At 39.7% G+C, this 27,683-nt stretch overlaps 1 protein-coding gene across 1 annotated transcript; it reads left to right on the top strand.

The window, feature by feature from the left end:
- Nucleotides 1–832: 832 nt before the first annotated feature.
- LOC145908126 (uncharacterized) lies at nucleotides 833–7,239 on the top strand. Its single transcript, XM_082995318.1, has 6 exons — nucleotides 833–988; nucleotides 1,394–1,603; nucleotides 1,987–2,089; nucleotides 2,618–2,765; nucleotides 3,197–3,277; nucleotides 3,555–7,239. Exons 1-6 carry the CDS (start codon nucleotides 877–879, stop codon nucleotides 6,414–6,416), a joined length of 3,516 nt encoding a protein of 1,171 aa, XP_082851444.1. The 5' UTR covers nucleotides 833–876; the 3' UTR covers nucleotides 6,417–7,239.
- Nucleotides 7,240–27,683: the final 20,444 nt, after the last annotated feature.

Here is a 27,683-nt window from a genome sequence, read left to right as displayed (position 1 = left end):
AATGTGCGTTCAGAAAGCTTGTGTATTATGCAGCGGTACTGAATTTGCTCGAACTGTAGTGGGTGTAGTTATTGGTAGCTAATATAGTTTGGTTTTTATAATTAACGTTAGGAAGCTAATTAGTTTGCAGAAATGTAGGCCAGAGTATGGAGAAGCAATACAAAGTTCAGCTAGTCATTTCAGGCGTCCAGACATGTACACACCACCGCTGTAGTCACGCCGACAGTCTTATTATATCCAACGTGACGAAAAGAAAAAGGCTTGTAATGCAATACATGGCCTGGTCTTTGGCGTGGCGGGCAAAAAAGGGCGCGCGTTGTAACGCCTGAAACTTATGATGACGCGGCCTTTGTAGATTTCGTTTCCTGTTGCAATTGCGCGCCTCGCAGGACACGCGTTAGCCTTCGGCCTTGAGACTTGCATCACATTTTTCAGTATGTTGCAAACTAAATAAACTAGTATTTCACAAACCCATGACATTCCTTTATTAGGTGACAAACGCTATTATTATGTCATAAAACGCAACAGTTTTATTGTATTCAATGTAAAGCGTGCACTGAACGCTATTTTTTCTTAGTCCCTACTTAGGTTTGTTTTTGGCCTTCGGCAACTACCAAATTCTTGTATTAAACTTAGCTAGATTTAGAACGACGATATTTCTAAACGTATTAGTTAAGTAGTGTAGTACTGCCATGTTGATTTTGTCGGAAGTGTAAAAACCGCTTTGTGTACACAAGTGCTTTGCTGAATCCAACAGCTTCGTTTAAAATAAACGATACCCCGGCGAAGGTAGATATTGTTATAGTGCAAACTGTGTTTTATTTGCAGCACCGTTTACATAACAATCTTAATGCAACTCTTGCTAAAAACCTTGCAATGAATCGAAAAGTAAGTTTGCGTGTTAGAGAACTACACGCCCACCTCACCTGCTATTTGTGTGATGGCTATTTCGTGGACGCCACAACCATCATCGAATGCTTACATTCGTGTAAGTAAACCTATTTACCTTCTAAAATTTTTTTAACCGGAACGCCGTTCCGATCTGCCTGAACCTGAGAAAACAAATTTTGAGAATTCGTTTTTTTCCCGATATTGCCTTCGTCTGGTCAAGTAATGTAGAAATTGTACCAGTTCGACACACCAGTTTGGAACACCTTAACCAGGAAAAGATTTAGATTTAAAATAAATGAACGTTGGATCCGGTACTGCCGAGGTCCTGGCCTTAGGACCTAAGAGCGTTAAGGATAAAACCACTAAATCAAGTTGCCTAAACAATTCGTCCCAGGTTCACTCTAATATTTTTGGGAGGTCCAAATGTACATTTCAGCATTGTTTATTGTCAATTGTTTTCTCTGCGACCCTATTCCCCAAGCAAGAATTCGCATTTTTTTAGTTTGCCGAACTTGCATCGTACGCTACCTGACTGACCACAAATCTTGTCCGATTTGTAACGTGCAAGTACACAAGACCCGTCCATTGCTGAACATTCGCAGCGACCAAACACTCCAAGATATCGTGTATATCTTGGTACCCGATTTGAGGAAGGATGAAATGAAACGAAGACGTGAATTTTGGAGCGATCACAAGATGTTAAAGGATGATGGTAGGTCATTAGCTGTTGTTCGTCCTCTGTTTTTGCACGTCTTTACATTTGCCGACTTGCTTAGTTTTTAAGAAAAAGTACCTTTGCTTGGGCGCCGAGGTTCATAATTTTGTTTATTCTTTGGGCCCGGTTCGTGCACCAGTTTATCCAACTTAACTGTCCCCCCTTAGACATTATATGAGAAAAAAAATTCTGGAACGCTTCCACCGTAATATTTTTCACCATAAAACCGTTCCAAACCTCTGGGAGACTGATTTACGATAGATTTCTCTTGTGTTTGTTCGTCAAGTGCATGGCGAACTTTTAGGGCCCAGGGGAGCGCAGTATTTCCATGTCTTGTTTGCTGTTGTTGATATTAAACTCAGCCTCGGCTAATATTTTAGTTGCATGGAGTCATCTTACCCCCGAAGATCTCGGCGAAGCAGATGAGCTTAAAACAGGAAAGTCATCTAAAAAACTTTGCCTCACCATAGAACCACACAAGCGGTAAGCACTGGCCTACAAACTCCCCTGTAGATTTTGTTGCATTTTTACTTAAATTTCTTCCAAACATCACCATATGCCACATATTTAATAAATTCTCCGTTTTGAGGGCGGTGCGTGGCCTTGAACGGTTTTAATTAATGGCAATTCGTGATAAGGTTAAATCAGTAGTTGAACTTTTGCTTGGGCGCCGAAGTTCATGACGTAACTAGCCAATTTCTTGATCTGCCAATCACCATTATAGAACGTCGTTGACTGGAAATAAAACTGCGATAAACGTTTTATCCCGATCGGGTCGAAGATAGTTTTGAAGAATGGTCTGAGTTAAAAATGTTTGAGTACTGCCAGCCTAATGCACAGCGCATAAATCGCAGCATGTCAAGCAATAAGAAAAGTACGTCATTCACACATTCGGGTTAATTGCGTCAAAACCACCTCCTGGATTGGGATTTTCCAAACCGTTGGAAAAACGACCATTCAACCGAAATAATTCACAAAACACGAACGCTTGTTTCTTTTTCAATTTATCAGACGCACCCGAAAATTGGAGCCGGACAGTGATTGGATGGAGCTTGACAAGGAAATGACCAAACGCTATCTGAGATGTTCGCATGACGTCACAATGCTGCATTTGCACAAGCTCATACGCATGAAATTCAAAGAACCCGAACATATTGAGGTATACGCACTACCCCTGATTTCATGAGTACCGAAGTTGTTAGCTTTGTAATGCGGCAAAGTTCAAGCAACATATGTTGTGTTTTTGCTCGAACGCTGTAACCTTGGCCAGCATTTAATTGATCAATTAAAACCGTTGGCCTTGGGAATATCTTTCGCAACAAATCTAATATCGATTATTAAACATGAGATACAATAATGTCAGGACGAGTCGTGGTAACACGAGAGGTAATAACCTTTCATATCCCGGAGATTACCTTGAAATATATCTGTTTTTTCATGACAGTGTGTGCAGTGGTTTTCTTATTTTTACGGCGCTACGCCCTTTTTTACGTTTTCCAAAGCAAATACCTTAATTTATTGAGAAGAGAGTGGTGTGTATTTGGTTCCGTCTCGTTCAATGACAAACACCTTGACCACTTTCATTTTTAGGTACTCATATTTTGTGGCGAAAGCATCATCCCACAGAAATATACACTCGGAGACGTGTTGGAATCATTTCCTTGTGCCTTGGTAAAAATTCAAGCTTGCTTTTTTGTCGAGTAATTTGTCTTGGCTGGGCAGTAATTCTCAAATAAACATTTTGTATATCGTCAGTGTCTTCTGAAAACATCCTCTGTACTTCATAAAATTATTTTTATTTTTAAAAATTATTTGTGCCTAGATATAACAACATTTTTTCATGTTAGTATTTTTGTCTGTATTCTGTGCTTAATGAAATTATGGTTCTTTTTGAACCCCAACTATAGTAATTTACAAAAGGGAAACACGATGTCTTGTGTTTCCCCAGAATCAAGCCCTCGAGCTCAAATATGGCTTGTATGTTTCAAAAACCACCAAACGCAAGAGGCCGGCATTTTGGGACAATGTGGATGTCGCAAGATTGGCCAAGAAAGTTTCGAATTCCAACGTCAAAAAGGAGAACACCAAATCGAAAAAGCCGCTTTCGGCCACTCCACAGTTAAAAGCGTTTTTTAACAGCATTAAAAACTCCGCTCCGAAGACGCCTAAGCTGCCTACAAAGGTAAAAAGTGAAACCAAGCATCAGCCTTCCATCATGGATAACTCCCAGGCGGTGGAAAATCGTGAAGACCACGCAAAAATAGAGCTGTTAAGCATGGTGCAGCTTAAAACAGTCGACAAAAATTCCCAGGACCTTCTAGATGGGGATGCCGAGTCTAAACTCGTCACAAAATCAGATATTAGTGTAGAAAAAAAGTCCCCAGAACGGGAAATACCCACAAAAGAGATAAGCGCCAACGGCGATCCGCAGCAAAATCACAACAATCACAGAAATGGAGCCGCCCCCCAACCGAAACGTTCATCGCCTGGAAGTTCAAGATCGCAGGAAGCCGCGGTGAAATACTCGAAGTCGGCCAACGTGAAGTGTTACGAAATGCTGGATATTCCTGTGGCGGAGGCGGTTCGTCGTAAACCACCTACACCTGTGGAAGTCCCAGACGTGACACCAAATATTGTGGAAAGGCCGAGCATTTGCAACGTCACTGAAGGTGAATCCGAAAAGGCATCGGAGGAAGCCGTATCGAAACTGATGCCTTTCGTTCAGCGCAAATCCCCTAAGCGCGATAACAGGGACGCGCGACCCAGCATCAGCCAATCTCGAACCAATCGACGCAAACCGACTAATCCAACGCAGTATCCAGGTAGCAACAGCAACGTTCCTCTTCGCCAAGAAATAGGGCATCATCTCGCTGGCGGTCAAAGAACCTTAAACTCGCCAAAGCGTCCAGTGAGTGACGAATATATGGTTCTTGGGAACTCGGTAAGTCCAAGGATGAACCAGACCCCAAAAGCAGGGCAGTTTATTCTCTTGGGCCAGCATGGCAACAAAAACGATGCTAATAAACGACAAATGCCAACGCAGCAACGACCACAACACGCGATTCAACCACTCCAAAACGGACACCACACCAACGGAATCCGTCGAATCCAACCTCACCCTTCAAACCACGTCAGGCCACCACAAAACGGAAGGCGACAGGGCGGTCAAAACCTCAGCAACCTGAGCAACGCCGCGGCGCACCGCGTAGCATTGGACGCTGTTAGAAACACTATGGGTGGCGTGAAGCTTCCTATTGATAAGAAGCAAGGCCAGTCCAAGAGACCAATTTTGCCAAAATCCACTCCTAATTTTTCACCCTTGGTTGTTACAAGGACGGACGGAATACCGCAGATTCCACACGGCGGGCCGACACGGAATATATTCCAAAACGAGAAGGTTACTTATCCAATGGGCAACGCAACTGGACAAACCCCCAACCAACCATTCACAAACCAGAACAACGGCGCATCACCCCCAAACCGCCAACCCCATGCTGTGAACAAGCACGTCCCTTCCGTTAATCCCCCACGGAGCGAAGGCGCGTTTAAGCCTCAGACTTCGCGTGGCAGTGTGCACCCGTTTAACACTAGCGCCTCGTCGTTTGTTTCAGCTTATCAAGGCGTTAACGGCCGCGGTCAGCCCGGTATTAACACCCCCGCGCAACAACCACAACAACAGACGCTGTCCCATCAGCAACAGCGGATTTTAAGTTCCGCCCCTGGACCAGCAAGCAACCGACCCTTCGTTCAAGCTCCCAACAGCTCCATGGTTAATTCTCGCGCAAATCTACCGTCTCATGCTAGCAAAAGATACAACAGACCGGCACAGGCAGCTTCCCATACACTAAACCGTAACGAAAACAACCACCACCGTCCGACGGAGCTTTTCAACAGCGAACTGTTGAGAGCTACCATTATGAGCCATCGCAACCAACCGCCAGCCCCTATACCTCGTAGCGGAACTTCATACATGGACCAACGCATTGATCAGGTTCTGGCCCAAGGACCGAAACCCGCACCAGTACGCGAGACTTCTACGTCATTAAAAGACCCGTACCAGCAGACAACCATTGAAAAGACCAAAGCTTTTGTACGTTCCTTAAGCCAGCAGCAGAACATCCAGCCTCCATCCTCATCGAGTGTGATGAAGGCGATACAGACCGCTAAGCGTCCGCGCATGACGCCGCACACACAGAATCACAACCAAAGATTGAATAAAGCATTACCCAATGTACGTTCCGACCCAATAGAGACAGCCAAGCTTATATCTCAAATCAAGGAGAGCCAACGAGTTTTACAGAAGGCTCCCAGAGGCGGAAGCAGCAGTGGCAACAACAGTGGGAGTGGCAGTGGTATTAATAGTAGATCTGGTGCACCTTCCCCAATGAAACGTCAACATTCAAAGGAACGCCCTGTTGCCAAAAATGCTCCAACCTTTGCTGTCGCAACTCCTCCCGCAGGTACAAGGAGTCCTTGGGCATCCCGTGCTTATCCTCTTCCTGCTCCGGATCGTGGCAGCTACTCGGAGTCGGAGTACCAACCTCCCATTAAAAAGAGCTTCACGCATCCTCCAAAAGCTCACCAACCTCCCCAATCTCCTATAGCTGGAAGTAGGCATTCTCCGGTTACTAAGCGACCACCTGTTTCCCAGGCCCACGCAGCTGACATGGTTCCTCTTGAACTGACTTCTCGTACGAGAAAAATCTCGCAATCCAGCACATCTTCAATATCGTCTTCAGCACCCACTCCTCCAGCGAACCCAGTTCCTGCTTGCGAACAACCGCTATGTCTTGTGATGAAAAAAGCTTGAAAAAAAAAGCCTGTCTTGATTCCGTTTATTTGGCGTGTTACACCTACGCTGGTTACGCCCAACGTGTTTCCTATGGCGTAAGAGAAGAAGCGGGGTTTTATAAACCGTCGTTATTTCGCTTGAAAACATTCGGTTACAAAGAACAACGTTTTGTACAGGCGGTATTTTTTCTCCGGGATTTTGCTTGTTGTTTTGAAAGCAACAGTGTCAAATATAGCTCCTCGAAAAGTAATTATGGTCGCACCCTCCAGGGTTTTATTCGTGTTTTAACCCGCAATCCTGCTTGATTGAAACACAATAGCATGGTTGAAAGGTTTTCATTCGAATGCCGAAACTGGACAAGGTGACTTGGGCGGTTTTATTTGATGCTTTTGTGTATTGGCGAACGTGAAGACTGTCATACGATGCGCGTTATAGTGCTTTTGTGTGGTTGGGTTACGTTACATAGCGTACAGTTTCTTGTTGAATCAATTACGCAAGCCTCATGACAAATGACGCGAACACAGTCATTTTTAAACTCAAACGACATATGGGAACGTGCAGCAGCCATTGCATGGTATAAAAAAATCTTGACGTTATCGATTATGCGTGAATTCTTGTGCTGAGAAGACCGACATGACATTGGAATTTCAGTCGTTGGCGTATCTACATATACCTGGTGTGTTCGACCGGGCTTCAACTCTGTGTGGTTTACCAATGCACAAGCTACCAACGTGTATCAAGTGTATTTTCCAATACCCTTACATAAGTTTCGTTTTCACCAAACGCGTGATATTTTCGTTTTTGTTTTGAGTTATTTTCTTTCAAAAAAAACAGTTGAATACATTGTGTGTGTTTTCAAGGGCTCCCGATTTAAACAATTCTTCAGTTAGTTGATAGGAATGCGGTGAGAAATGCAGTGCTCAATTGACAACCTGCCAGAACACCGTTTGAATCAGTTTTTTTTGCATTACTTCCTTCTGGAGTTATATTATACGAGGCCATTGTGTTCCCTTATTACCCAGTGTTTTAACAGCTTTCAAACAAACGAAAGGGAAAAGCAGGTACGACATTCTCATGTGATCTGCCTACAAAATTTAGTCATTTAATTAGGTCAGGGCTATTTTTAGTATGCATTGAGATGAGGCAACGCACCATAAAGGGTTTTTTTGCTTGTTTTGTTCGTCTGCCAGTAATGTATAAAACCATATTCGCCAGACGTTCGGGATGCTTTTATTAATTTGTCGTAGGCTATGTCGAGTTAATTTTTATCGTTGAGGTTTTGTGGAATTTATCCGAACCTTGTTGATGCAAAAATACTTTGACTAATACCTTTCTTTAGTGATGCGTGTGGTTGCAGTTGTGAAGCTTTAATCGATTGTAAAGCTGTAACGACGTGCACTAAAAAACTCCATGGCGCAGTTACAACATACACAGTATGATCGGTGCCAAATTAACTATTAGGCAAACAAGGCACATGCCAGTATGCACGGAATGTTTTCTAAGTGCTTTTCAAGATCACAGGCGGCATTCTGTATTAACGCGATGGATGTAAACTAACCAAGATGTATAATATGTTTACTCGTGAACATTGCGGGTTTGCTCGGTCGTCACGCAACACCGAACCCGCTCCAAAGTTCACTTGTTGTTTTTGGCTTGTCAGCACATTCTGCCCTCGGTACTTCATGTGTCTAGGCGACCTTCGCCACGTTGAAACGGAAAAAAGTGTTTTTCAAATTTAAACCAGTTTAACGATTCCTTGAACTGCAGGTTTCACTCACAATATACTTGAAACATTTGAAACATTTTATGTTGTCCAACAAAGGGGAAATCGTATTTTTTGGGACAGGTCACTTGAATTCGACATGGAAGGAAAAACTACAGGAAATTAAAAGCTGCGTATAACGTGTTGTGTTATACATTGCGTTTGACAATACGGGCCATAATCAATGAAACTTTTTTTAAACACGTATGTTAGCTCCTATTTTTCAATGCCGACAAAATATCCGACATTACAATTCAAAATTTTTCATGCAGATGCGACTGCAGCGCCCCAATAAAATCTATTGGAAAACTTGAGATGTTACGTATTTGATTTGAATAGCTTTGAAATTATTGGCGCTTAAATAGAGTAAGGCGCTGTTTAGTATCTATTGAATTGTTTAATTGGGTCAAAATGAACAGCTGGGTGCAAAACAGTGGCAACTAGGTTAATTACGGCGAAAATCAATCATCTTGCAACGACATTTTAGATATTGATGAAAACTGTATAGTATGCGCTGTTGTTTGGCTGTTTTCACTTTTATTTTAATCCTATCCCCCCTAGCCAGAAATTCATAAATTAATTTTTTTCTTGGAAACAAGGGCAAATTAAGTGCTTTCAGAAATTAAACATCTACGCAACAACAACTTAAAATGAACATATTCAAAGATCATTAGCTGTCAAATGCAGTTGCTGTATTACCCCACGGTGAGAAGGACACAGCGTCGTTGTTATATGTTTTAGTCGGCCATTGACGACATAATAACAGCGCGTGACGTCAATAGCCAATTAACCAAGCCAATCAGGTTACTTATGGCTTAACGCATCGAACGCCCTTTATACAGTTAAATGTTGATGTAATTACTCATGGGCATAGTGCGGGATAATAGCATTGCAAAACCTATGATAAGGAAGGGCTGCATTAGTAAATCATTTGTTTGTTGATTGATATTAATTTGCTCTGTCCATGTTTAGAACGCTCGGGGTAAATATGATTCATTTTGTGCAAAAAGTAAACACTGTATTAATGTTTTCAGATGGTGTTGAATCGTTCTTTATTGACCTTCGACTGTTCGCAAACATTAGGTTGCTAATTCTTCCATCGGTAATATACGCATTTATGCTGGGTTCGAGTGTTGTTGAGTCCAGGCGATCCGTTTTTATCCATTGTTAGTGCGTTTATCTTTAGAGCTACATATACGGAGCTACATATAAGGAGCTACACCACTTTTACCTAGCAGCAGCATTACGAAGCATCAACCATCACTTAAAATACGTATTACAAACGTGGCTCTCAAGGTAACGGGTCTTATTTCGAGCCAAATTGACAAAAATTACGCGTTTACGAGTGCCCCGGGCTAAAAAAGACCCTAGCCAGGCAAAAATCTCCTAATGCCGTTTAAATGAAAGGAAATGACCATGTCCAAAACGTGACAGCATAAGAATATAATATTGACAAAGAAAGGGCGCTTCCGTGACAAAAGATGCTTCCAAAAATACCCACTTTAACCTCATGGTATTAATAGTATTGATGTACTTGCACGTTTGACAACGTGAGCTGTGTAAAAGATTGAAATAACGAAAATATTTGACGTTTATTGAACATTTGTCTTCTTCCTATTGGCAACGTGGTAAAATGTGAACGGAAATGATCTACAGGTGAAATCAACACATTTCCTTTTATCACTCAACTTCTGAGGACAGATTTTAATGACTATAAGTCGGTTCAATATCTGAAATACACACAATGGAAAGGTTCTGTATGGATTAAAGTTTTTATGCCATGCGTTGTACTGTTTATTGGTGTTGGAAAATTGTAAGATTGTTGGTCCCAATATTTGCTGATACCTTTTAGTAGTAAAGGTATTTGGCGGTGGATCCAAGACAATGGTTGGATTGCCTTTAAGTTAATGTCTACCAAACAAACTGCCTCCTGGTACCAATTTAAAGAAGCCATATTATAAGCCAGTTATCGCACAGAAGCACAATTTTTCGTAGACGATTAAAAGTTGAGGGTCGTGAACGTATATTTTGCCTGTTTGAGTTGTTTCATGTTTTGTCCGTTTGATTTCGATAATCACGTAGGTTTAAGCAGCGTTTGAACCTAATTAAACCGGCAACTTAATCACTCACATATAGTTTGCCGCCGGATTTTGGCAACTGAATGCAATGTAAACAAAAAGCACATATAAAAGAACCAACCACCCCCTTGTTTGAGTGGCATGAATTGTAATAATAAAGTCCTACGGAGCTCTTCAAAGTCCTGGGAACCGTATTTCCGCCTACTCTGGTCATGACAACTGCGGACCTTTTCAAAGGGCAGTAAATGTCAAAATCGTGGCTCAGACCAGCTGTGTAACCGTTTCTGTTAAACAGATTTTGAACAATCTGGCTACTGAACAGTGGAGAAGATTTCGCAAGCGGATGTGTGTGCGCAACGGATATGCAGGTGAATGCGCGTGGCTGACTGCATCTATTACCGGTGAAAACTGTCAGTCGCTTACTTGATATTACAGCGCAAGCGACAGATAGTGGCCACGATTATCGCTGTTGTCGGGGATTCAGAAGGGGCCAAAGGAGACTTTCGCCAAGAATATGATGTTATACTGAAAAAAAAAACTTGTCACTAACAAAAAAAAATGTCTCGAGATTGAGTCCCGTCGAGCGACCAAAATCGCCATTATTTCGTCAATGTGTTCTGAATAGCAATTGCCTCTACTGGAAAAAAATTCCGGATCCGTTCCTGGTTCCAGTCGAAGCTCCAACCTTACTCAAACATCGTTATTTCTTCACTGTTTGCCCTCCTTTAATTTTCGATTTGTCTGGAAAACGCCTCACATGGCAAACATGAAAGTTGACAAAGGATTTTTACTACGAGTGTTTTGTCCGAATGGTTCACACGAATGAGGTTGGCTGTGTGGAGTTTTTCTCGGCTTGTGGTGTTTGTTATGAATACCATATTCAATTCATACTATTGTGGTATCAGTCTGTGTTTACAAACACATTTTTTTGAAAGAATCAGTCTGTCTCAAAGTGCAGATATATTGAAAAAACAGTCGAATAACATGTTGAAATTTTAAAAATCTGTTTTTAAATATGCGTACTTTGCAACGTTACTGGGAATAAAACGTAACACGATTTCTAAATCTGAAAAAACAAAGCAGAAATACACGAACTAGGAAAACATACACGCTTCATACGAGTGTTTCTAAACACAGTCATTTCGGTTACGCGACCGTTTCACACGACCGTGGTGACAAGCATCACTGGTTTCGCCCACGCATATTTTAACGGAACTTATACACACCAGTCGTACTTTGACTCAGGTTTCTGAAGTTGAATCATGGCATTTGTTTTGCCTTGAAATTGTTCATGCAATGTTGAATGTTGCTATAGCATATTCGATACTAAAAATAACCCATCGTGGACACGTTGTTTCATATTTGTGGTATTCATGTTGCTGGGAATGTGTTTGTCAGCCAATAATTAAGTGTAGGTATGACTGTGTATTACAGACTTTGGTATAAATAGGTTGTTTTGTCGGCCCATTATAGGGATTTCTTGTAGTGTTCAACTAACAAAAAGTCAAACTGCACTTTACATATCAAGGTGAAAAAGGAATGACCTAAGACGTTAATTTGTACGAATCAGATGTAAAATACGACCTTCATATAATAACACGAAAGCCTAACCTGTAAAAATGTTGTATCATAAGAAAGGAAATTCACATTTGAACGTCCAAAGTCACACATATACAACATTTTACTCATAGGTTAAAAAATAGAAGGAATACGTGGAAAAGGTTATTGGAGTTGTAACATGCGCCTTATAGCAGGGTATTTACATTGAGCCGATAACGTTGGAAAGCACCCACATGATTGAACTACTTTCGCAAACACAGTAACGCACAACGATCGAAATTGTGCAAGTTCGGCTATATCGGGATCTTAGTGACCACGCATCTCACGTAATTTGGTGCCAGGCTGTTCTGTAAAAAACTTTACTCAAGAATTCACAACATTTATAAACAGTATGCCCAAACCCAAAGAAACAGTCCAAGAGTGAATAAACAAAATCCTTTAGTAATTATACTGGTATTTGCCTACAGTTGCATATCTCTGGTTGTTTTGAATGATTTACGTATAAATGGATCATAGTGGGATCTTACAAAGGAATTTGCATAGACTTCGTAGTGAGGAATAAAGTAAATAAATATGAAAATGTAAGCTTTCTTTAGCCGTTTATCAGCTGTCCCAGACTGCTGGATTAAATATAGAGCTCAGCATGAAGGCGGTTGTGGCGATTATATTCAAATATATAAGGTTTACAAAGATCTGTCGGTCCCCATTCCTGTGAAAATTTGCCTGTTGGAAAGCTCAGGTCTTTGATGAATGATGATATTTACTCATGTTGCATAGCAACACCAGCAAATTGCGAAATCATGACATTACCACAGGTTGCATCACCTTATTAACACGACGGTGAAAGGTATATGTAGGCTTCAAGCCCCATATGTTTTCTCCACATGGTTGCACTTAGTTTGAAGGTAATTGTATTGGCACCACAAAGTAGATGTCTATGCCTGGCCGTCTGGCCACAATAGTCACAAGCTGCAGTGATGAGACTTAGTATGAGGCCGAAACATTGGCCATCTGTCTGTAGCTCGCCAAATACACGATATGCACTTGAAAATGTGGTCACTGAGCAAATAATAATTTACTTTAAATATTGCACAACAAACACTATACGTAGAAATCGTAAGGCATTAACCAGGAATGGAAACCGAAACCCTGAATAGGTTTTATGCCAAGTGGATTTACGTCACAAATTTGGGTCGTTTTCATTTGTGCGGTGGAATTTTCGCGACGCCTCGTCGAAGAAATTGGCTGCTGCACCAAACACATAAAGATACATTTGTGTATTAATGTTCCAATGTTCGTATCTCGTGGCTTAGAAAGTACTTCACAATTGTTTTACCAACAATTTGATGTTGGGATTCACCACACTGATCTATAAGGCTATAACAAAGGGATAACATTAACTGTTCCAATTTCCCGTTTTTCTTTGTTTTAAGAAATCTTGGAATAAACAGAAACGTCTGAATATACGCAAATCAATTTAAATAGTTGGTCTTTTTTTTGTATTCCGAGAATATGGTTTGATTCTACTCGTTAAGAGCTGCTTAGTTTTGAACATTTGGGGATATCCTCTGTATATTCTTTTGCTTTGCTGACACAGCTATGTTGCAATTCCTGTTCCGTTGAAGAGAGTTGTTCTGTAAGAATGTTCCCTCAAATAAAAGGACTGCTTTACTCTTTGCTATGACGCAAAAGGTGTGATTGTCATCGACGTTTTTCGACTTTGAATTGCACAAGGAGAATTACTATTACCCGAGTAAGGTAGTCAGAAAAATGTTGGAAGCAGACGTATGTGTTTTCCAAAAAAAACCTGTGACGAACGATTTTCGTCGCAGGAAAAAGTCGCACAGCTGTTTTTCTTGGCACTCGATGGGACGGACGATCAGGTAACGAACCTAATTCCAGTTACACTGAGGCAGCCTTCCGCGTGAAACGCGAAACACAAATGACGTCATTGTCTGTGGTAAATTCTTTTACTCGATACCCGGCCGCCTGATCAACGAGGGTTTGGATTAAATATTCGTTAATGGGTATGGGTTGGCGAATTTGTGGCGCAACACTCAAAACGTTTCAATCTTGTGTCGGAAAAAGAGCCAATAATGTATTTTTTTACAGTGTAAAATCGTTTCAAGTCACACCTAATCCACACCGAGAAAATATATTCGATCGAAGCAGTGGCTTTATTGCATATCACTAAGGAAGTTTGCATTGACTTTTGTGTGTACCAATCGCTATTATATATATATTTTATAATAATATATAATATACATAGTAGTAACGTTGATCACTTTGTGGACAAAATGCTCTGAAATATTTTGTTTCAGTAAACACTTCTTTCGAACGCTATTTGTCCTTCAGCAATGACAAGCAAAATGTTAACAGTATAGTTTCATTATAAACAACAAAGTCAAAAACACATGATGTTTTAAAGTTGTGTTAAATTTATGACTAATCAAAATATGACGGATTGTAAAATTTTAAATATGTTTTTTTGACCTCTGGCAGCCTTGCAAGCAATCGAATTTCCCTGTTTTTTTGTTGAGTGTAAGGTCCAGAACCCAATTGACAGGTTAATGTATGCTCATGACACAGAAAATGTCGTTGTTATCCATTACGGGTCAGTTTATTGCCTGAAAAAGCTCGAGGCCTTTACGGTTGTAATCGTGGATAGTTGCACTGAAAGCCAACAATGCTTTCAGTAATGTTTGCATCACAGGTTGGTGCCAATGTAATCGGTAAATGTGTTGTTAAATTATTTAAACACTGTGTTTTACAATTGGAAAGCACCATTGAAAACCCGCAGTAAATTCCATATTGTGCTGCAAAATAGTATTGTAATAGGAGAAGGTAATTTTCAATGCAGATTTTCCCTGCTATTTGAGACTGCCATGAAAACGATTGTGCTGTTTTGAAAGACCACATAGGGAGACGAAAGCAAAAACAAAGGAACCGAAACTTCAGAACCATATTGTATGTACTCAGGGTTCAATAAATGCACGGCGGTTTGCGAAACCTTGGTCAACATATTTGCTTCACGCTGATGCATCAAATGCCATATTACTTTGATTCAGTGAGCATTAGTTCAAAAGCACTGCAACAAAAAATTCTTTTTACTGATGAAGAATTGGAATCAATAGAACCGATTAATTGTATGGAAATTAATGCTAATTATAATCAATAATCGCACTGTAGGGGCATTACCATTGTACAGGTTGTTTCGGTTCGGACGCCGAAGCAGTGTAGCTATGGCATTTGTATATGCACCTTTGCACACTAATTAGTTAGTTTGGCTTCCAGCAATTTAAGTGACCTCAAAACATCAATGTAATGTAAGCAATTTCAGCGTACAAATAAACAAAGTTGTGGTTATGTTTCTAAGTGCTTGTTTGATGATGAATGAAAGGGAACACATCGCTTGATACAGTGGGGTTACAATGGACAGTGAGGGAACTCATCAATCAATGACAAAACTCACTGCAAGGCAAACTAACTCAGCGAAAGTGCCAATTTATAAAATAAAAAGTTTACCCGAGGGCTATTTCGTTTTGTTTTCGATTGGTGGAGGAAGTGATCAACAGACTTGCTTGAGAAATACTTCGCTAAGAAATTTGGTTGTGCTCACAGGACCGATAATAATCATGTTCAGAACGTGACCTGGACTCTGTAACTTGTCCGCCAGAGCATTTATGCTCTGGTTTTAGGCCAAACACGTTTAGCCCATGTTGTAAAACACGAAGCTTTCTTGTTCTGTGACCTGACTTAAAAAATAAATCTATGCTCTCTCTTAGTCAGCAACTGTCAGCGTGTAACACGGAGTTGCCTCAAAATTAGTGATCTCAAAATGGGCTCCCGACCAGTATAGGTTGAGTAGTCCTGACTTTACACATTGGCGTGGCCAGAAAGGCAATGCTGCCCGGCTAAAGCGTTTCTCAACTTTTTGTCTGCTTATCAATTTTATGTCACATACATTGAGCAATTTATAGAAAATCATTGTCATTTTCCGTCTTGAGAAGTCTCTGAATCACACAAAATAACAGTTGGCTCTGCTGAAAAATGTTTCGCAGTTTGGTATGTTTAATATGCTGCTCAAACTACAGTTCATGTATTACATGGTGATCTTGTGTTAAGCGCAGATGCTTCGCAAGATCGTTCAAGAAATAGGAGTATACGTATAAGAGTTTGAGAGTAGGGATATATAAGTAATGCTGATCCCTTTTTTATTCAAAGTTACAAATACCTCTGATTTCGTGCATAGAGTGTAAGTTATTGCAATTCAATTAGTTTGACAAAGCAAAATGTCTGTCGGACCATTTACTTTACAGCCACATTTCTTTGTATATATCAGCACCAGCAAAACGACGACCGTATTTGGAGCATAAGCAAAATTTTGAGAGCACATACTTGAAACCGATCTAATGGGTAAGTGTTTGATCTGCAAAAATGCCACGGCCTCATGGTCCGCCAGCGTACAAACGGGGATGCGTAATATCGCTCTTGTAACAACAACAATGGCACCAAGCACGCGTCACAATACACAATTCTCAACATCACAATCGCCCGATTTCCGCCGTCACCGAGAAGCACTGGCGCACAAACTCATGTGGCTGCAACCGCGTGCACGCGCACACACTCCACCACCCACCCAGAATGTGAATAAACAAGGCAGCTAAAGCGGCACTCGCCCACACTATGACGTCACAAACTTCGTATCGCGTGACCTGTCACGTGACTGTCGCATCCAGTACCAACAAAAGAGCAGTGCGATTCTCTTCTTTAGCAGCGACGCGATTCGTTTGTAAAAGAGTTTATTTATTGTGACTGCGTTGCGGCCCAAACTGTACCCGTGAAAAGCAATTTTAAATCCTCTCACAAAAAATCTTTCGGTAACAAACTTTTGGTAAAAATGACTTCACTGACTTGTTTCTAAAAACAAACGGTCATCCGTTGATCTGCTGAAACAGTATCATTGTGTCGCATTTCCTGAACATTGTCACAAAAGTTTTTATTTCTTCATAAATAATTATTACTCTTAAGTCGTCATTTGATCCAATTTCGTCATGCACATTTTCAACACTTAAATTAATTTTGTCGCCAATGCTTCATGGTGTCATCAATAAAAGCAAAAAATAGTTGTGGGAAGAACATCCACTATTTCAAAGAGTAAGCCGTTGTGATTGCTTGTACATTTTCTACCCAAGCAAGACTTTTTCTGTATGGAATTTGAGAGATGACTATGATTAGGAAGCCTTGTTGAATAACAGGCGAAACGTCGGTGAATAAAGTTACGTTTTTTATATGTGCCAGAAAAACAGATTATTAAATTAAACTATGATTAGGTTTGTGCCAACATTTCAAAAAACGAAAAAATCTTTCCGATTTGAACGGTAAAAAATCGATACTATGTACACACATCAATGACAAAAACATTAGTATTTTTGTATAAATAATTCACATCAGTACCATGCTAGCAGATTCCTAGATATGGCATTTATGTATCAGATAATACGGCCACAGCATTTTGCATCTCTCTCGCAAGGTTATTGCATGCGGACAGTGAAATCTGCAGCGCAACATAAAAGCAGACCATTTCTAACATAAAGCAATACTATTTCTATTGTCAGAATATTTTCTACGTAAAATTTCACAAAAACTGTGTACAAATCTCTTTTCTTTTCAATCCCATATTGTGTTACACGAAAAGCTGTATTATTCATTGAGTAAACACATTTTTGTTTATTCATTGGAAGACACCCTCTTTTCGTTGCTGGTTTAGGTTAAAATGACTGCAAGCCGTAGACCTTTCTTGTTTTGGGAAGCGAGATTTCAGCCTTGGACTCCTCTTCGCTTGTATCCAAAACATATTAGGCCCCAAGCCAAAATTTTGGGCTGGCTACGCTGTTGGTGCAAAAAGCTCTTTTAAAACAACTACTACTGGATCACTTATTTTAAGAGTTTTGTTTGCGGCCCCAATGGAGGTCATCAGCAGTATTTTAAATGTCGCAGGGGACTGCACTCAAATTTATATTCAATATGGGGTCGCAGAACACAAAAGTTTGAGAAGCCCTGACTTACAACTAAACCACAAAAGACTTTCCTTTGCTTTTTTTTATCACAAGGCAACCGTTTGCTATTCCAATTTTTTGGCATTCAAAGTTTTTAAAACCTTGCGTATACGGAATCTTTCCGGTCTTGCCTTTTTCATTCCTTGCCATAAAATTGTTCCGGCAATTCTGCCAAAAAATAATGTTGCCTTTCGTTAAGTAGAAAAGTGCAGTGGTTATCCGAATTTGTTTATTGTTTTTTATTGTCGGCCATGGTTAAAATGCCCGGTGTTGACCAAGGTCGCTTGGGATGAACTGCCCCAGTTATGCAGCTGTTGGATTGGTTTGCATGCATTTGCCCGAGGCGCTGTTTTAATTTCCTTTGCAATGACGCGAATCAAAATATGTCGTTTGAGGTCGTTGGTAAGTGTAGCCGTGGTTTTTGCCCATTGAAATAAAGCTCGTTGCAATTGATCGTCTCTTCGAGCTTTTCCTTCACACACTTATTATTGGTGAGTGAGGACCAAAATTGTATACGCTTTTTTACGTTTAACTTCATCGGTAGCTGCAACTAATAAATGTCGCTTGCACAGCCGGGATATCGCTAACCAACGAAAGCAGGACGTGTATTTTATGTATTTGTGAAAACCGATTTCAGAAAACAGATAAGATGTTGGTTAATAAAAAGCAGATGTTTAGCTTAAGTCACGAACTAAAATCACCACCACCAGGTTGTGTTACCCGTGAAAATGACGTCACACTTTGTCAAAGAGGAATCGCTTTTTCAAACATGTAAACAGAAAGTTCGTCACAAACACAATAATGTCACCCGTATTAAGTTAATGGCAGTTTTGTCTTTAATGAGATAACTGCTCGTATTTACTGCCCCGTTGTTTCTCATATACCGGACGCAGCTTGTTTTGTGCTCGGGGAAGTGCACGAGTTTAACGTCAATTTGCCGCAGAGTAACACGGAACACTGCATTCCCCTTCCTCTGTGCTTCCTCTATAACAAACCATGCTGCAATTCGGTACCATGTGTAGGACAGAGAAGGGTGTGTTATGTGTTGCACAAAACGGAAACTTTATGCATTCTGTCGGATTTTTGAAACCGTGCTTCGTTTCATGCAAGTCACAGTACTTAGGGACATTATTTGAAGGCTTCACTGTTTTAAGTTTGTTTATGTTTTAAACTACATAAACTTTAAGCAAGCAAAACGATTGCTGTGTCCATATGAAACAAACATAGACGTTTATGGATATCAATAAAATAATTGGGTAACAAAGAAATAGCAAATTTGAAAATATTCTTCTCTTGGGTCTATTTAAGTGTTTGGACGATTTTACCCACCGCATGAAAATTGAATAAGATAAACATGGTAATTTTGTCCCTAGCCGTAGTTTTTTAACTAAACTTAAAATAGTTGATAATTCGTTGCTATCAGGGAATATCGTCCTTCTTGCATCACATTTGTACCTGAAATCAAGGTCTTTTTCGCAGTTTTTTTGTATCGTTGACGAAGTAATTATCGGGTGCAGGTTTGTACATTCGTACCATCTTCTTATTGTGCACTTTGAATGTCAATTTTTTAATAAGAAACATGCCTTTGCTCATTTACCGAAGCCCTGTAACCATCACACAACCTTGCTTGGGATTTTCAGAACCGCTGCTTTAGCACAGAAACCACTGCTTTAGCACAGTTAAAGTTAGGGCATATTCCACATGCATTAAATAAATAGTATTGTCGCAAATCATTGTTGATGGAACAGATTTATTCGTTTAAAAAACTGCCAGGCTTAAAACTAAGCGATTTGTTAATTTAATTTTAAAAATAAGCGATCGCTGTGGATTATTCAAAGGCACTGCACAGCACAAGAACCCGCGGAATGTAATATAAGTTACGTGCGTGCGAGAAAGTCATGCTTCATTGATCGTGTCGATACAAACGCACACGTACGTTAAATTGGGTACAAGCATAAACACAGGCTACGTGTTAACGCCCCACTTGACGTGTGAGGTTCTGTCTTAGCACATGATTGATTTACTTGACTTCAAAACTCAGCTTGCTTTTTGATCCACACCTGTGCAAATATATGAAGCTGTTAGAGGAAGTAATTTTGACAAACTTATTCTTTTGTGCTGTGGACTAAACACTTGTTTTTTAATGTACATTTGTGATTTGGAGAAAGTGACGTCAAATACAATTGATCGTAAATGAGTTACGTTTTACACTGAGTTACTTAATTTGCGCCCGTAATGTCTTGGTTTTGAGCTAGATTCTTGTATGGGTTTTCAATGAATCTTTATCTATCGTTTTGGCCAATATTAGGGTCAACTACTTAAATTGCTTGTTGACATTGAAAGCAGCTTTATCACCACCAGAAACTTAAAGGTTTTGAATATTATATGATTAGGGAATTGTGTTTGACATGTTAATGGAAAATCAGTCATCCACAACAACGCATCGACGAAGAAAAATTCGTTTGTCTGGGGGGAAAATTGTATGTAAATTAGGCGGTTTGCTGTCCGGATATAAACTTTCTTTTGTTTCAATTTTTCGATCGTGTTGGACCATTTACATTTACCTTTCACACGCTTAACATGAAAAGGACTAGGTAGACATGTTAGTGTATAACTACCACGTATGTTTCTTCTATACATTTTCCTTCTTTGAAATGGGCAGATGCGTTTAATAAGTATATGGAAAGGACTGCACTGACGAGCCCTAATAGGTCGAAATAGTGGCTCTGTATATCCAGCCCGCTTAAAGTATATCTAATGTGGGTCTTATATTCGCGACTCCAAATAAATCAACTTCATCCCCACCGAATTTCCAATGAAATTTCTATGCGTGACACGTGTTGCCTTGTAGAAAGTCAATGCTCACTTAACGCTATGTTTAGGCGGAAACAAGCACGTGTAACGATGAAGCCATGTACTCGCATTTATAGCTTGGTAATGACTCATAAGTTTGTCATACGGACAAAAAACTAAAAAAAAATGCCCAAGAAAAGTCCACTGAAATTTATAGAGATCCCCGTATGAAATTTCACCCCATTTTTAACATATGTTGTGTCTCCCGAAGTCGTGTAAGTTTGCTGCATCCGGATAGATTTACTTATGAAGAGCGTGGCTGGTATTCGTGCTGGTACGATTTCCCGCTTGTCTAGAATTGATTGTTACCAGACTACATCCGTTAACAGTTGCATTGTATTGTTGCATTCTAAAACTAAACCCTGATTCAGCTGTTTGGTCTCCTATTCATTGAAGGACGCAACCACGCGTTCCATTCAGTATAGGTCTGTAGCTGTAATATGATACCTTCTCCAAAAAACTAACTTTTTCACGTGTAATGATGCCGGTACTTAAGGGCAAAACAAACCCATTTAACTTATATAAATAAGCATGAAGCCAATAATTTAAATGCTGTAAGCTTCAAACAGTTGGCCACTGCTTCGACCTTAGGTGCACCTAGTTTGGTGCCCAACGGATGACGGTGATTGTATAGTCATCACAAAGTGGAAGTCTTTGTCTGGCTGTTTGTCCGCCAAGATCGTCAACAATAGTCACACCAAGCTGCACTGTTGAGACCTCACATAGGTCAAAACAGTGGCCATCTGTATGCAGCTTATCGAAACCCATTTAATTGTTCTTTTCTCTTAAATACATAGCGACGGATGTGGGGGCAACGACGATTAATCAACAAAATCAATATTTTTGTACATAAGAACTAATCTTCACCATCGATTTAGTAAGAAACGCAATGGTTTCGTGAGTTATCATTGTGATGATATCTCAGGCATAATCATGTTATAGTATCACGGGTACACATGGCAGAAATTTGAGTTATACAACGACATTATCAACTTTGTGATATCTGGAGTAACATAGAAATCATCTGGTGATATCGGTAATCATATTAATCATTGGGTCACAATGCTGGAATTGTAGCCAGATTCGAGGTCGTGAATGTTTTCACATGACTCATGTGACTTTATCAAGAATGTACGATTTTATTTTATTGTGCGTACAGAGTATTCGTTTGATGATAGGGCATTCAAAAACTTAGAGCATAAAACGATTGTTCCTCATAAAGATACTTTCAAGAAACTCAAGGTAGCACAAGTGTTCAATGTTTTTTTTAACTCGATGTTTAAATACGCCGAAATGTTGCGTAAACAAAATGTGTTTAGCTTGGATCCGACTAAAGGTGACGGTGGCAACGCATCATTGACGCTTTGTCGACGTTTCTGATAAAGCTTTGCGCTGCTCTTTGTGGGTTAGGTTACCGTCTTGCAGACGCGACGAGGGCAAACGGAAATATGTTTGAAAAATACTTAAATCCAGTGCACTAGGGTAATAAATGTGTCAAGCCACCGAATTTGTTCAATCCAATTGATTTGGCTTCGAATTAAGAAACGAATAAAACCTTGATTGATATTTGGGTTGGAAAGAGACAAGTGGTAAAATATGTTTAAAAAGTACCCCAATCCAATGCACTGGGGTTCAAAAATGTTTGCCAAGCCACCTAATCTGTTTAATCTGACTGATTTGCATTCGAATAGGGAGAGAAATAAAACTATGCTTTATTGGACAAACAGGGAATGTGTTTGAAAAGTACCCCAAACCAATGCACTGGGCTTTAAAAATGTTCGCCAAGGTATCCAATCTGTACAATGCAATTAAACAACCTTTAACTTTAACTAAGGGTTTAAAGGGACAAACGGAAACTATATTTTAAAAATACTCCATTGTTTTGTTCAAGATCATTCAGCGTCTTAAGTTCCTTGCTGCTTGATGAAACTGCCTGGGCTGGTTTGCTACCAATATGTACGTGCTATGTGTTTCTTACACCTGTATGTTAAAAGCTGTGTGTATTTGACAATATACCAATTCCTGGGCAAAGAGGTTTCAACAATTAACTTCAAGCCACCAAATACAGCTTAGGGTTGTTTTTATAATAAGGCGGATGGTATGCTCGTCCACGTACAGAAATACTTGCCAACACACAAACAAGCATCTTTGCAGCCATTCGGGCGTATCCGTCATCTACACACATAAGTTACTCCTGATGATGACAGGCATGTTTTATTGCATGCAATACGGCTCTTCTGGCAATAATTTAATTGTATCAACGTTTCGGCCACCATGCAGCAACCTTCATGAGGATGTGAGACATGTGAATTCATTTCTTCTTTTTCGAGTTTTTTCCCGATTTGTGCAATTTCCACATTGTCCGCGTTGTATTGTTCACATTTTTACATGTGCAGCAATCTACACACAGTATTAAGGGATCCACTGAATGTTTGCAATGTGCAGGAAGGTGACTTTCAGAGTTAGCTTTAGATCTAATACAGATTTATGTACATTTCAATAGGCGGAAAATTTAGGATGGAAGTAAGCCTACACATATTAACTATACATCAGACAAGCCAGCTTTGCTAGGTAGAAACATATAGGAACTCCCATATGTGACACAAGCAGCCTGGTTGGGATTGATATAAACTTACTGTGGGGTTTTCGATCAGGAAACACTCGACGCCACGGAGCCTATTCATCAGAGTGTTGATCATCACTCAGTTTAACAATGGTATCAACCACATTAGCTCCCCACGCCAGAAGCTCGGTTATACAATGCACTGATCTCTACGCATGGAGCACATGAACTGCTTTAACTTGGCGATTGGTTTTTGGATCGCAAACAAAACGTAGGGTTTTTTTATCCTTTTTTTATGAATATGAAACCAGACAAACAATTTTTATTTTGCCCCTATCATCTGTTGTATATTAGCAACCGCTATATTTAGTGCCATTTGTTCTACCATATGTTAAGGTTTGTGGATTGCTTAAACATGTCTATGATGCTCCTCGAAAATGCATGACCACACAATTTTGGACCTTGTACAATATTGTTCCTTTTTGATATCCTCTATCCGTTTATTCAAGATGTGGCATCATCTCTACGTATTAATAATAGAGGAGTTAGCTAAGACACCTGGCTCGATAACCATTATGGTTTAATCGGTGTCCTTGCAATTTATGTTGCATATTAACTGTTCATACGCGATGGATGTCACTTTGTGACTAAATAAATTATATTAAATTAAAGCTGTGGTGATGGGCAATCCAATAGTATTGTTTCAGTATTGGGCAACGAAATACTATTGTTTCTATTGTTGCACACCGACCACCTGTTCAAAGTCTATTGCCAAAACATGGTAGGGAATAGCACAAAAGCTATGTAGCCTTAGCAATACATAGCTTGTAATACAGAGTTTTGCGGAATGTTTAATCAATATTGTACATCTGATTAAACACCATACGTGTATGTCAACGCCCCGTTTAGAGAGTCAACATCAAGGTCATTATTGCCTCGATGTAGTCTTTTTCGTCTCGGGTCAATCTGGTGAAAGTGCGATTTAATCGCACCTAAGACTGGTTCCATAATTTTTCTTGAATCCATACATGAACTGGGCATTGTCTTTCTAACAGCTCCACAAATTAGTTAGGATTGGAAGACAGTAATTGGAAACAGAACGTTTCATATTGAAGTCAGTTTAATCGCATCTAAACATAAACGAAATGAATACAAAAATCTCTATGTTGAGTTTGTTTTGATTCTCCACTATTTCTTCGATTATATAGGACGAACTATTTTGTTGAGAAAGATGCACAAAAACGCAAAGTTAGATGCGGGTAATCAGAAGTGGCCATCTTTTTGCTTTCCAAGCGCCAATTTTTCACTTTTGTTTTAATTCAGATGCGCCACAACTTTCATCCCCTTCTTCATGTGTTAATTTTAGATTAGTCCCTCGTTTGTCCTTTAGATTAACAGCCAGTCCCATCGTCATATCGTACCACGTCAGTGACGTAGGCAAGGGAGGGCTATGCTTACGTTTTTAAGGTTATTTTCGTCGCATGTTGAGAGCGTGACGATCCCTGTAATTCCACTTCGGAATCTAATTTCTTCACCAGACGTCAGGCGATTAACATATACGGTGGTAAAAGTCCTCGGCCCTAAGATGAGATTAATCTGCTTTAATGTAGAAGATTAGAAATAATTTCAGTAGACCCATTCTAAGTGACCTAAATTTCTGTTATATTGGTTTTCTGGAAATCATAAGCTACTGTGTTTTGCGACAAGACTTGCTTTTACTTTTATTATCTCTGAGGTCCAGTAAGCTATTTGTAAGCGTTGCAAAAAAATCGCCATAAATTTTTGCCTAAAGAGATGAAGAATGTAATTTTTGTTCCTTTTTTGCCCAAACACTAAAGCTGCTTTTTTGCGCCAAACAACAGCAGTGAAAATGTCACCGTTTGCACTTTAGAGTAGCAGGTAACCCAAACAAACCGATGGGGTAATCGAGTCACGTGCCCTGTGTAAATGATGATTTCATCTCGGATAACCGCGTCAGCCGTCGGGTCGCATCAGGTCCTATTGGTTGGTTGGTTGTTGATTTCGACCGGTCGTATGATACATTCTCATGACCCGACTATCCGCAATTGTATCGATTAATTGAACAGAACACGTTTCGTGCAGACACAACCAGTTAGATTCTGATTTCATCTGGATATTTTATTCAATAACAAGCACACGGTTGTTTGTAATTAGGGGTAAATAGTAGTTTTGATTGTTTGTGTTACAATAAAAACTCGTTGGGGCATTTGCTAACATTTAAAGCAATTTTGAACTTTTGTTTATTGATGGATACTTAAATTAAATGTAACCGAAAACATACATTGAAGACGAAAAAAAGGTCAAATGAAACAACAAAACTTAAATAAGTTTGGGCAAATAAAACAGTTTACAAACCTTACACCAAATTATAGCACGTTTACATCGTGTTAAATTCCATTGTTTATGGAACCGGCACAAGTAGAGCAAAGCTTTTACCAGCACACCACCAGCAGCTATTTGATGTGGAGAATTAACTCGGTAACGCCTGTGTTTAATTGTTGGTAATAATAGCAGACGATTTCTGGCCCGTTGGGTTATTTAATTTAGATCGCCAAATATTGGTACGAATTAGTATCTCTTAAGAAAATTTGTTATGCCTCGTTTATACTGCAGTAATTACATTGCAAGGTTTTTGCTTTCTAGTTAACTTTCAAACGTTAAACATTGTAAATAGCTCAGTTTACAAAGTGTAATATGGAAATTCTTTGTCCACTTTTTATTCATGTGGTCAACTGGCCCGCCTGTAAGATTTTTTTATAATATCTGTCCCGTGAGTTGAAGTGTTTCCCCATCCCTGGGATTTACAGAGTTACTTTCTCCAAACACGCCAGGAAAATCAATTCGAAGAAGACTTTCGGTTTCGCAGAAAACACATCAACTGTGTCTTGTAAGTTTATAAGGTTACTGTGGCAAACAGTTCCCCTTCCCTTATTTATTTCAGTGTGAAAATCACGTATTTTATTGTGTTAGAAAATGACTACAATCCAACAAAGATGCAACGATAAGAATGCTGTTTTTTGTCATATATACTCTTTTTTTTTATTTTAAGGCTTTACCTACCCAACATGTTTTCACAAAATGCGTTTCAGAACTTCACCCTAAAACAACACATTTTAAACAAATAGGCAAATTGTGTAAGCTGCAGACAGATGGCCACTGTTTCGACCTAAAAGGTCTCATCAGTACAGCTGTTGTGTCTATCAGACGACTATGCTGACCAAATAGGCAAATATTTGTTAAAACAAAAGGAAATGCTACTGTGGTTTCCCCATACAATTCTTTCCACTGTGTTTATGTATACGAGAAAACTTTTACGACTGGATGCGAAACTTGCGTCAGAGTTTGTTTAAATTAGGATTGGCCTCGTGCTAACCTGCTTCTCACGTCCGGTGTTCCATATAAAGGCACGATCTAGAAGCTGAGGTCATTGAACGCGTCTAGACGCTCGTAATAGTTATATACAAGGACGTGACCTCACGTAACTGCTGGACCTACTGTGTCGTATAACATTCGTCTGTGGATAAAGCTCATTATGTGTAGAGATAAATAAAAACATCTGCAAATGTTTATGCCATAAAAAAATATGTGGCAATTATTTATCAAGAAAAAACAGAGTTCCCAATTAGGTATTCGTATAGTTTTGGTTTCGCATGTGAAGTGGCGCTTTTATTGCGCAGTTCTACAAATACAGTTTTATACAGCCATTTTACGAACAAATATGCAACAAGATTAACCATTGTTTCCGCACGTCTTAATATGCAGTAGGGCTTTGGCGAAACAGCATGTTAGCTAGAATGCAAAAACCGTTCGTTCACGAGTGCCAGATATTTTGAATGTAAATAAAAAAATGCTGCATGCAATGTGTGTATGTAGGCACACCAGTTACATATTATTTTTCAACAGGACCTTGCGCACAAGAGGATATGAGGGGTCCGATTAAATAGAAAAATGCGTGGCCCGATAAATACAATACATGTACCTGATAAATAAAATATAAACTGCGGGGTTCCCTTTTTGATGTATAAACTGCGGGGTTCCCTTTTTTTGGATGTAGGGTCCGCTTTTTTAAGCTCAGGGTCCCGATTAGGTCAAAACAGATAGGGCAACGGCTTTATTTTGATGGTCAGTAAATTTCCTCTTCCAACACAGCATGCGCCATAAAAATCACAATGACCAAAAATGAAACGAATTTGGTACAGCGAGGTGACGCTTCTCTCCAGACTTGTGTTTTAAACTATCCTGACAAAATTTTGAAACACAAGTAATCAGTTCAAGCAGCAAATTCACTGAGGGCCATTACAGCACGTTGTAAGAGCTTACAGACATAATTAAATTAGGGAATATTCGGTAATTTGCCATGACGAGGTTACTAACGAGGCCGGTTGTAAT

The sequence above is a fragment of the Ascidia mentula genome, chromosome 7 (genome assembly GCF_947561715.1).
Source record: "Ascidia mentula chromosome 7, kaAscMent1.1, whole genome shotgun sequence".
NCBI lineage: Eukaryota > Metazoa > Chordata > Ascidiacea > Phlebobranchia > Ascidiidae > Ascidia > Ascidia mentula.
This window is presented reverse-complemented; position numbering and strand designations above follow the sequence as displayed.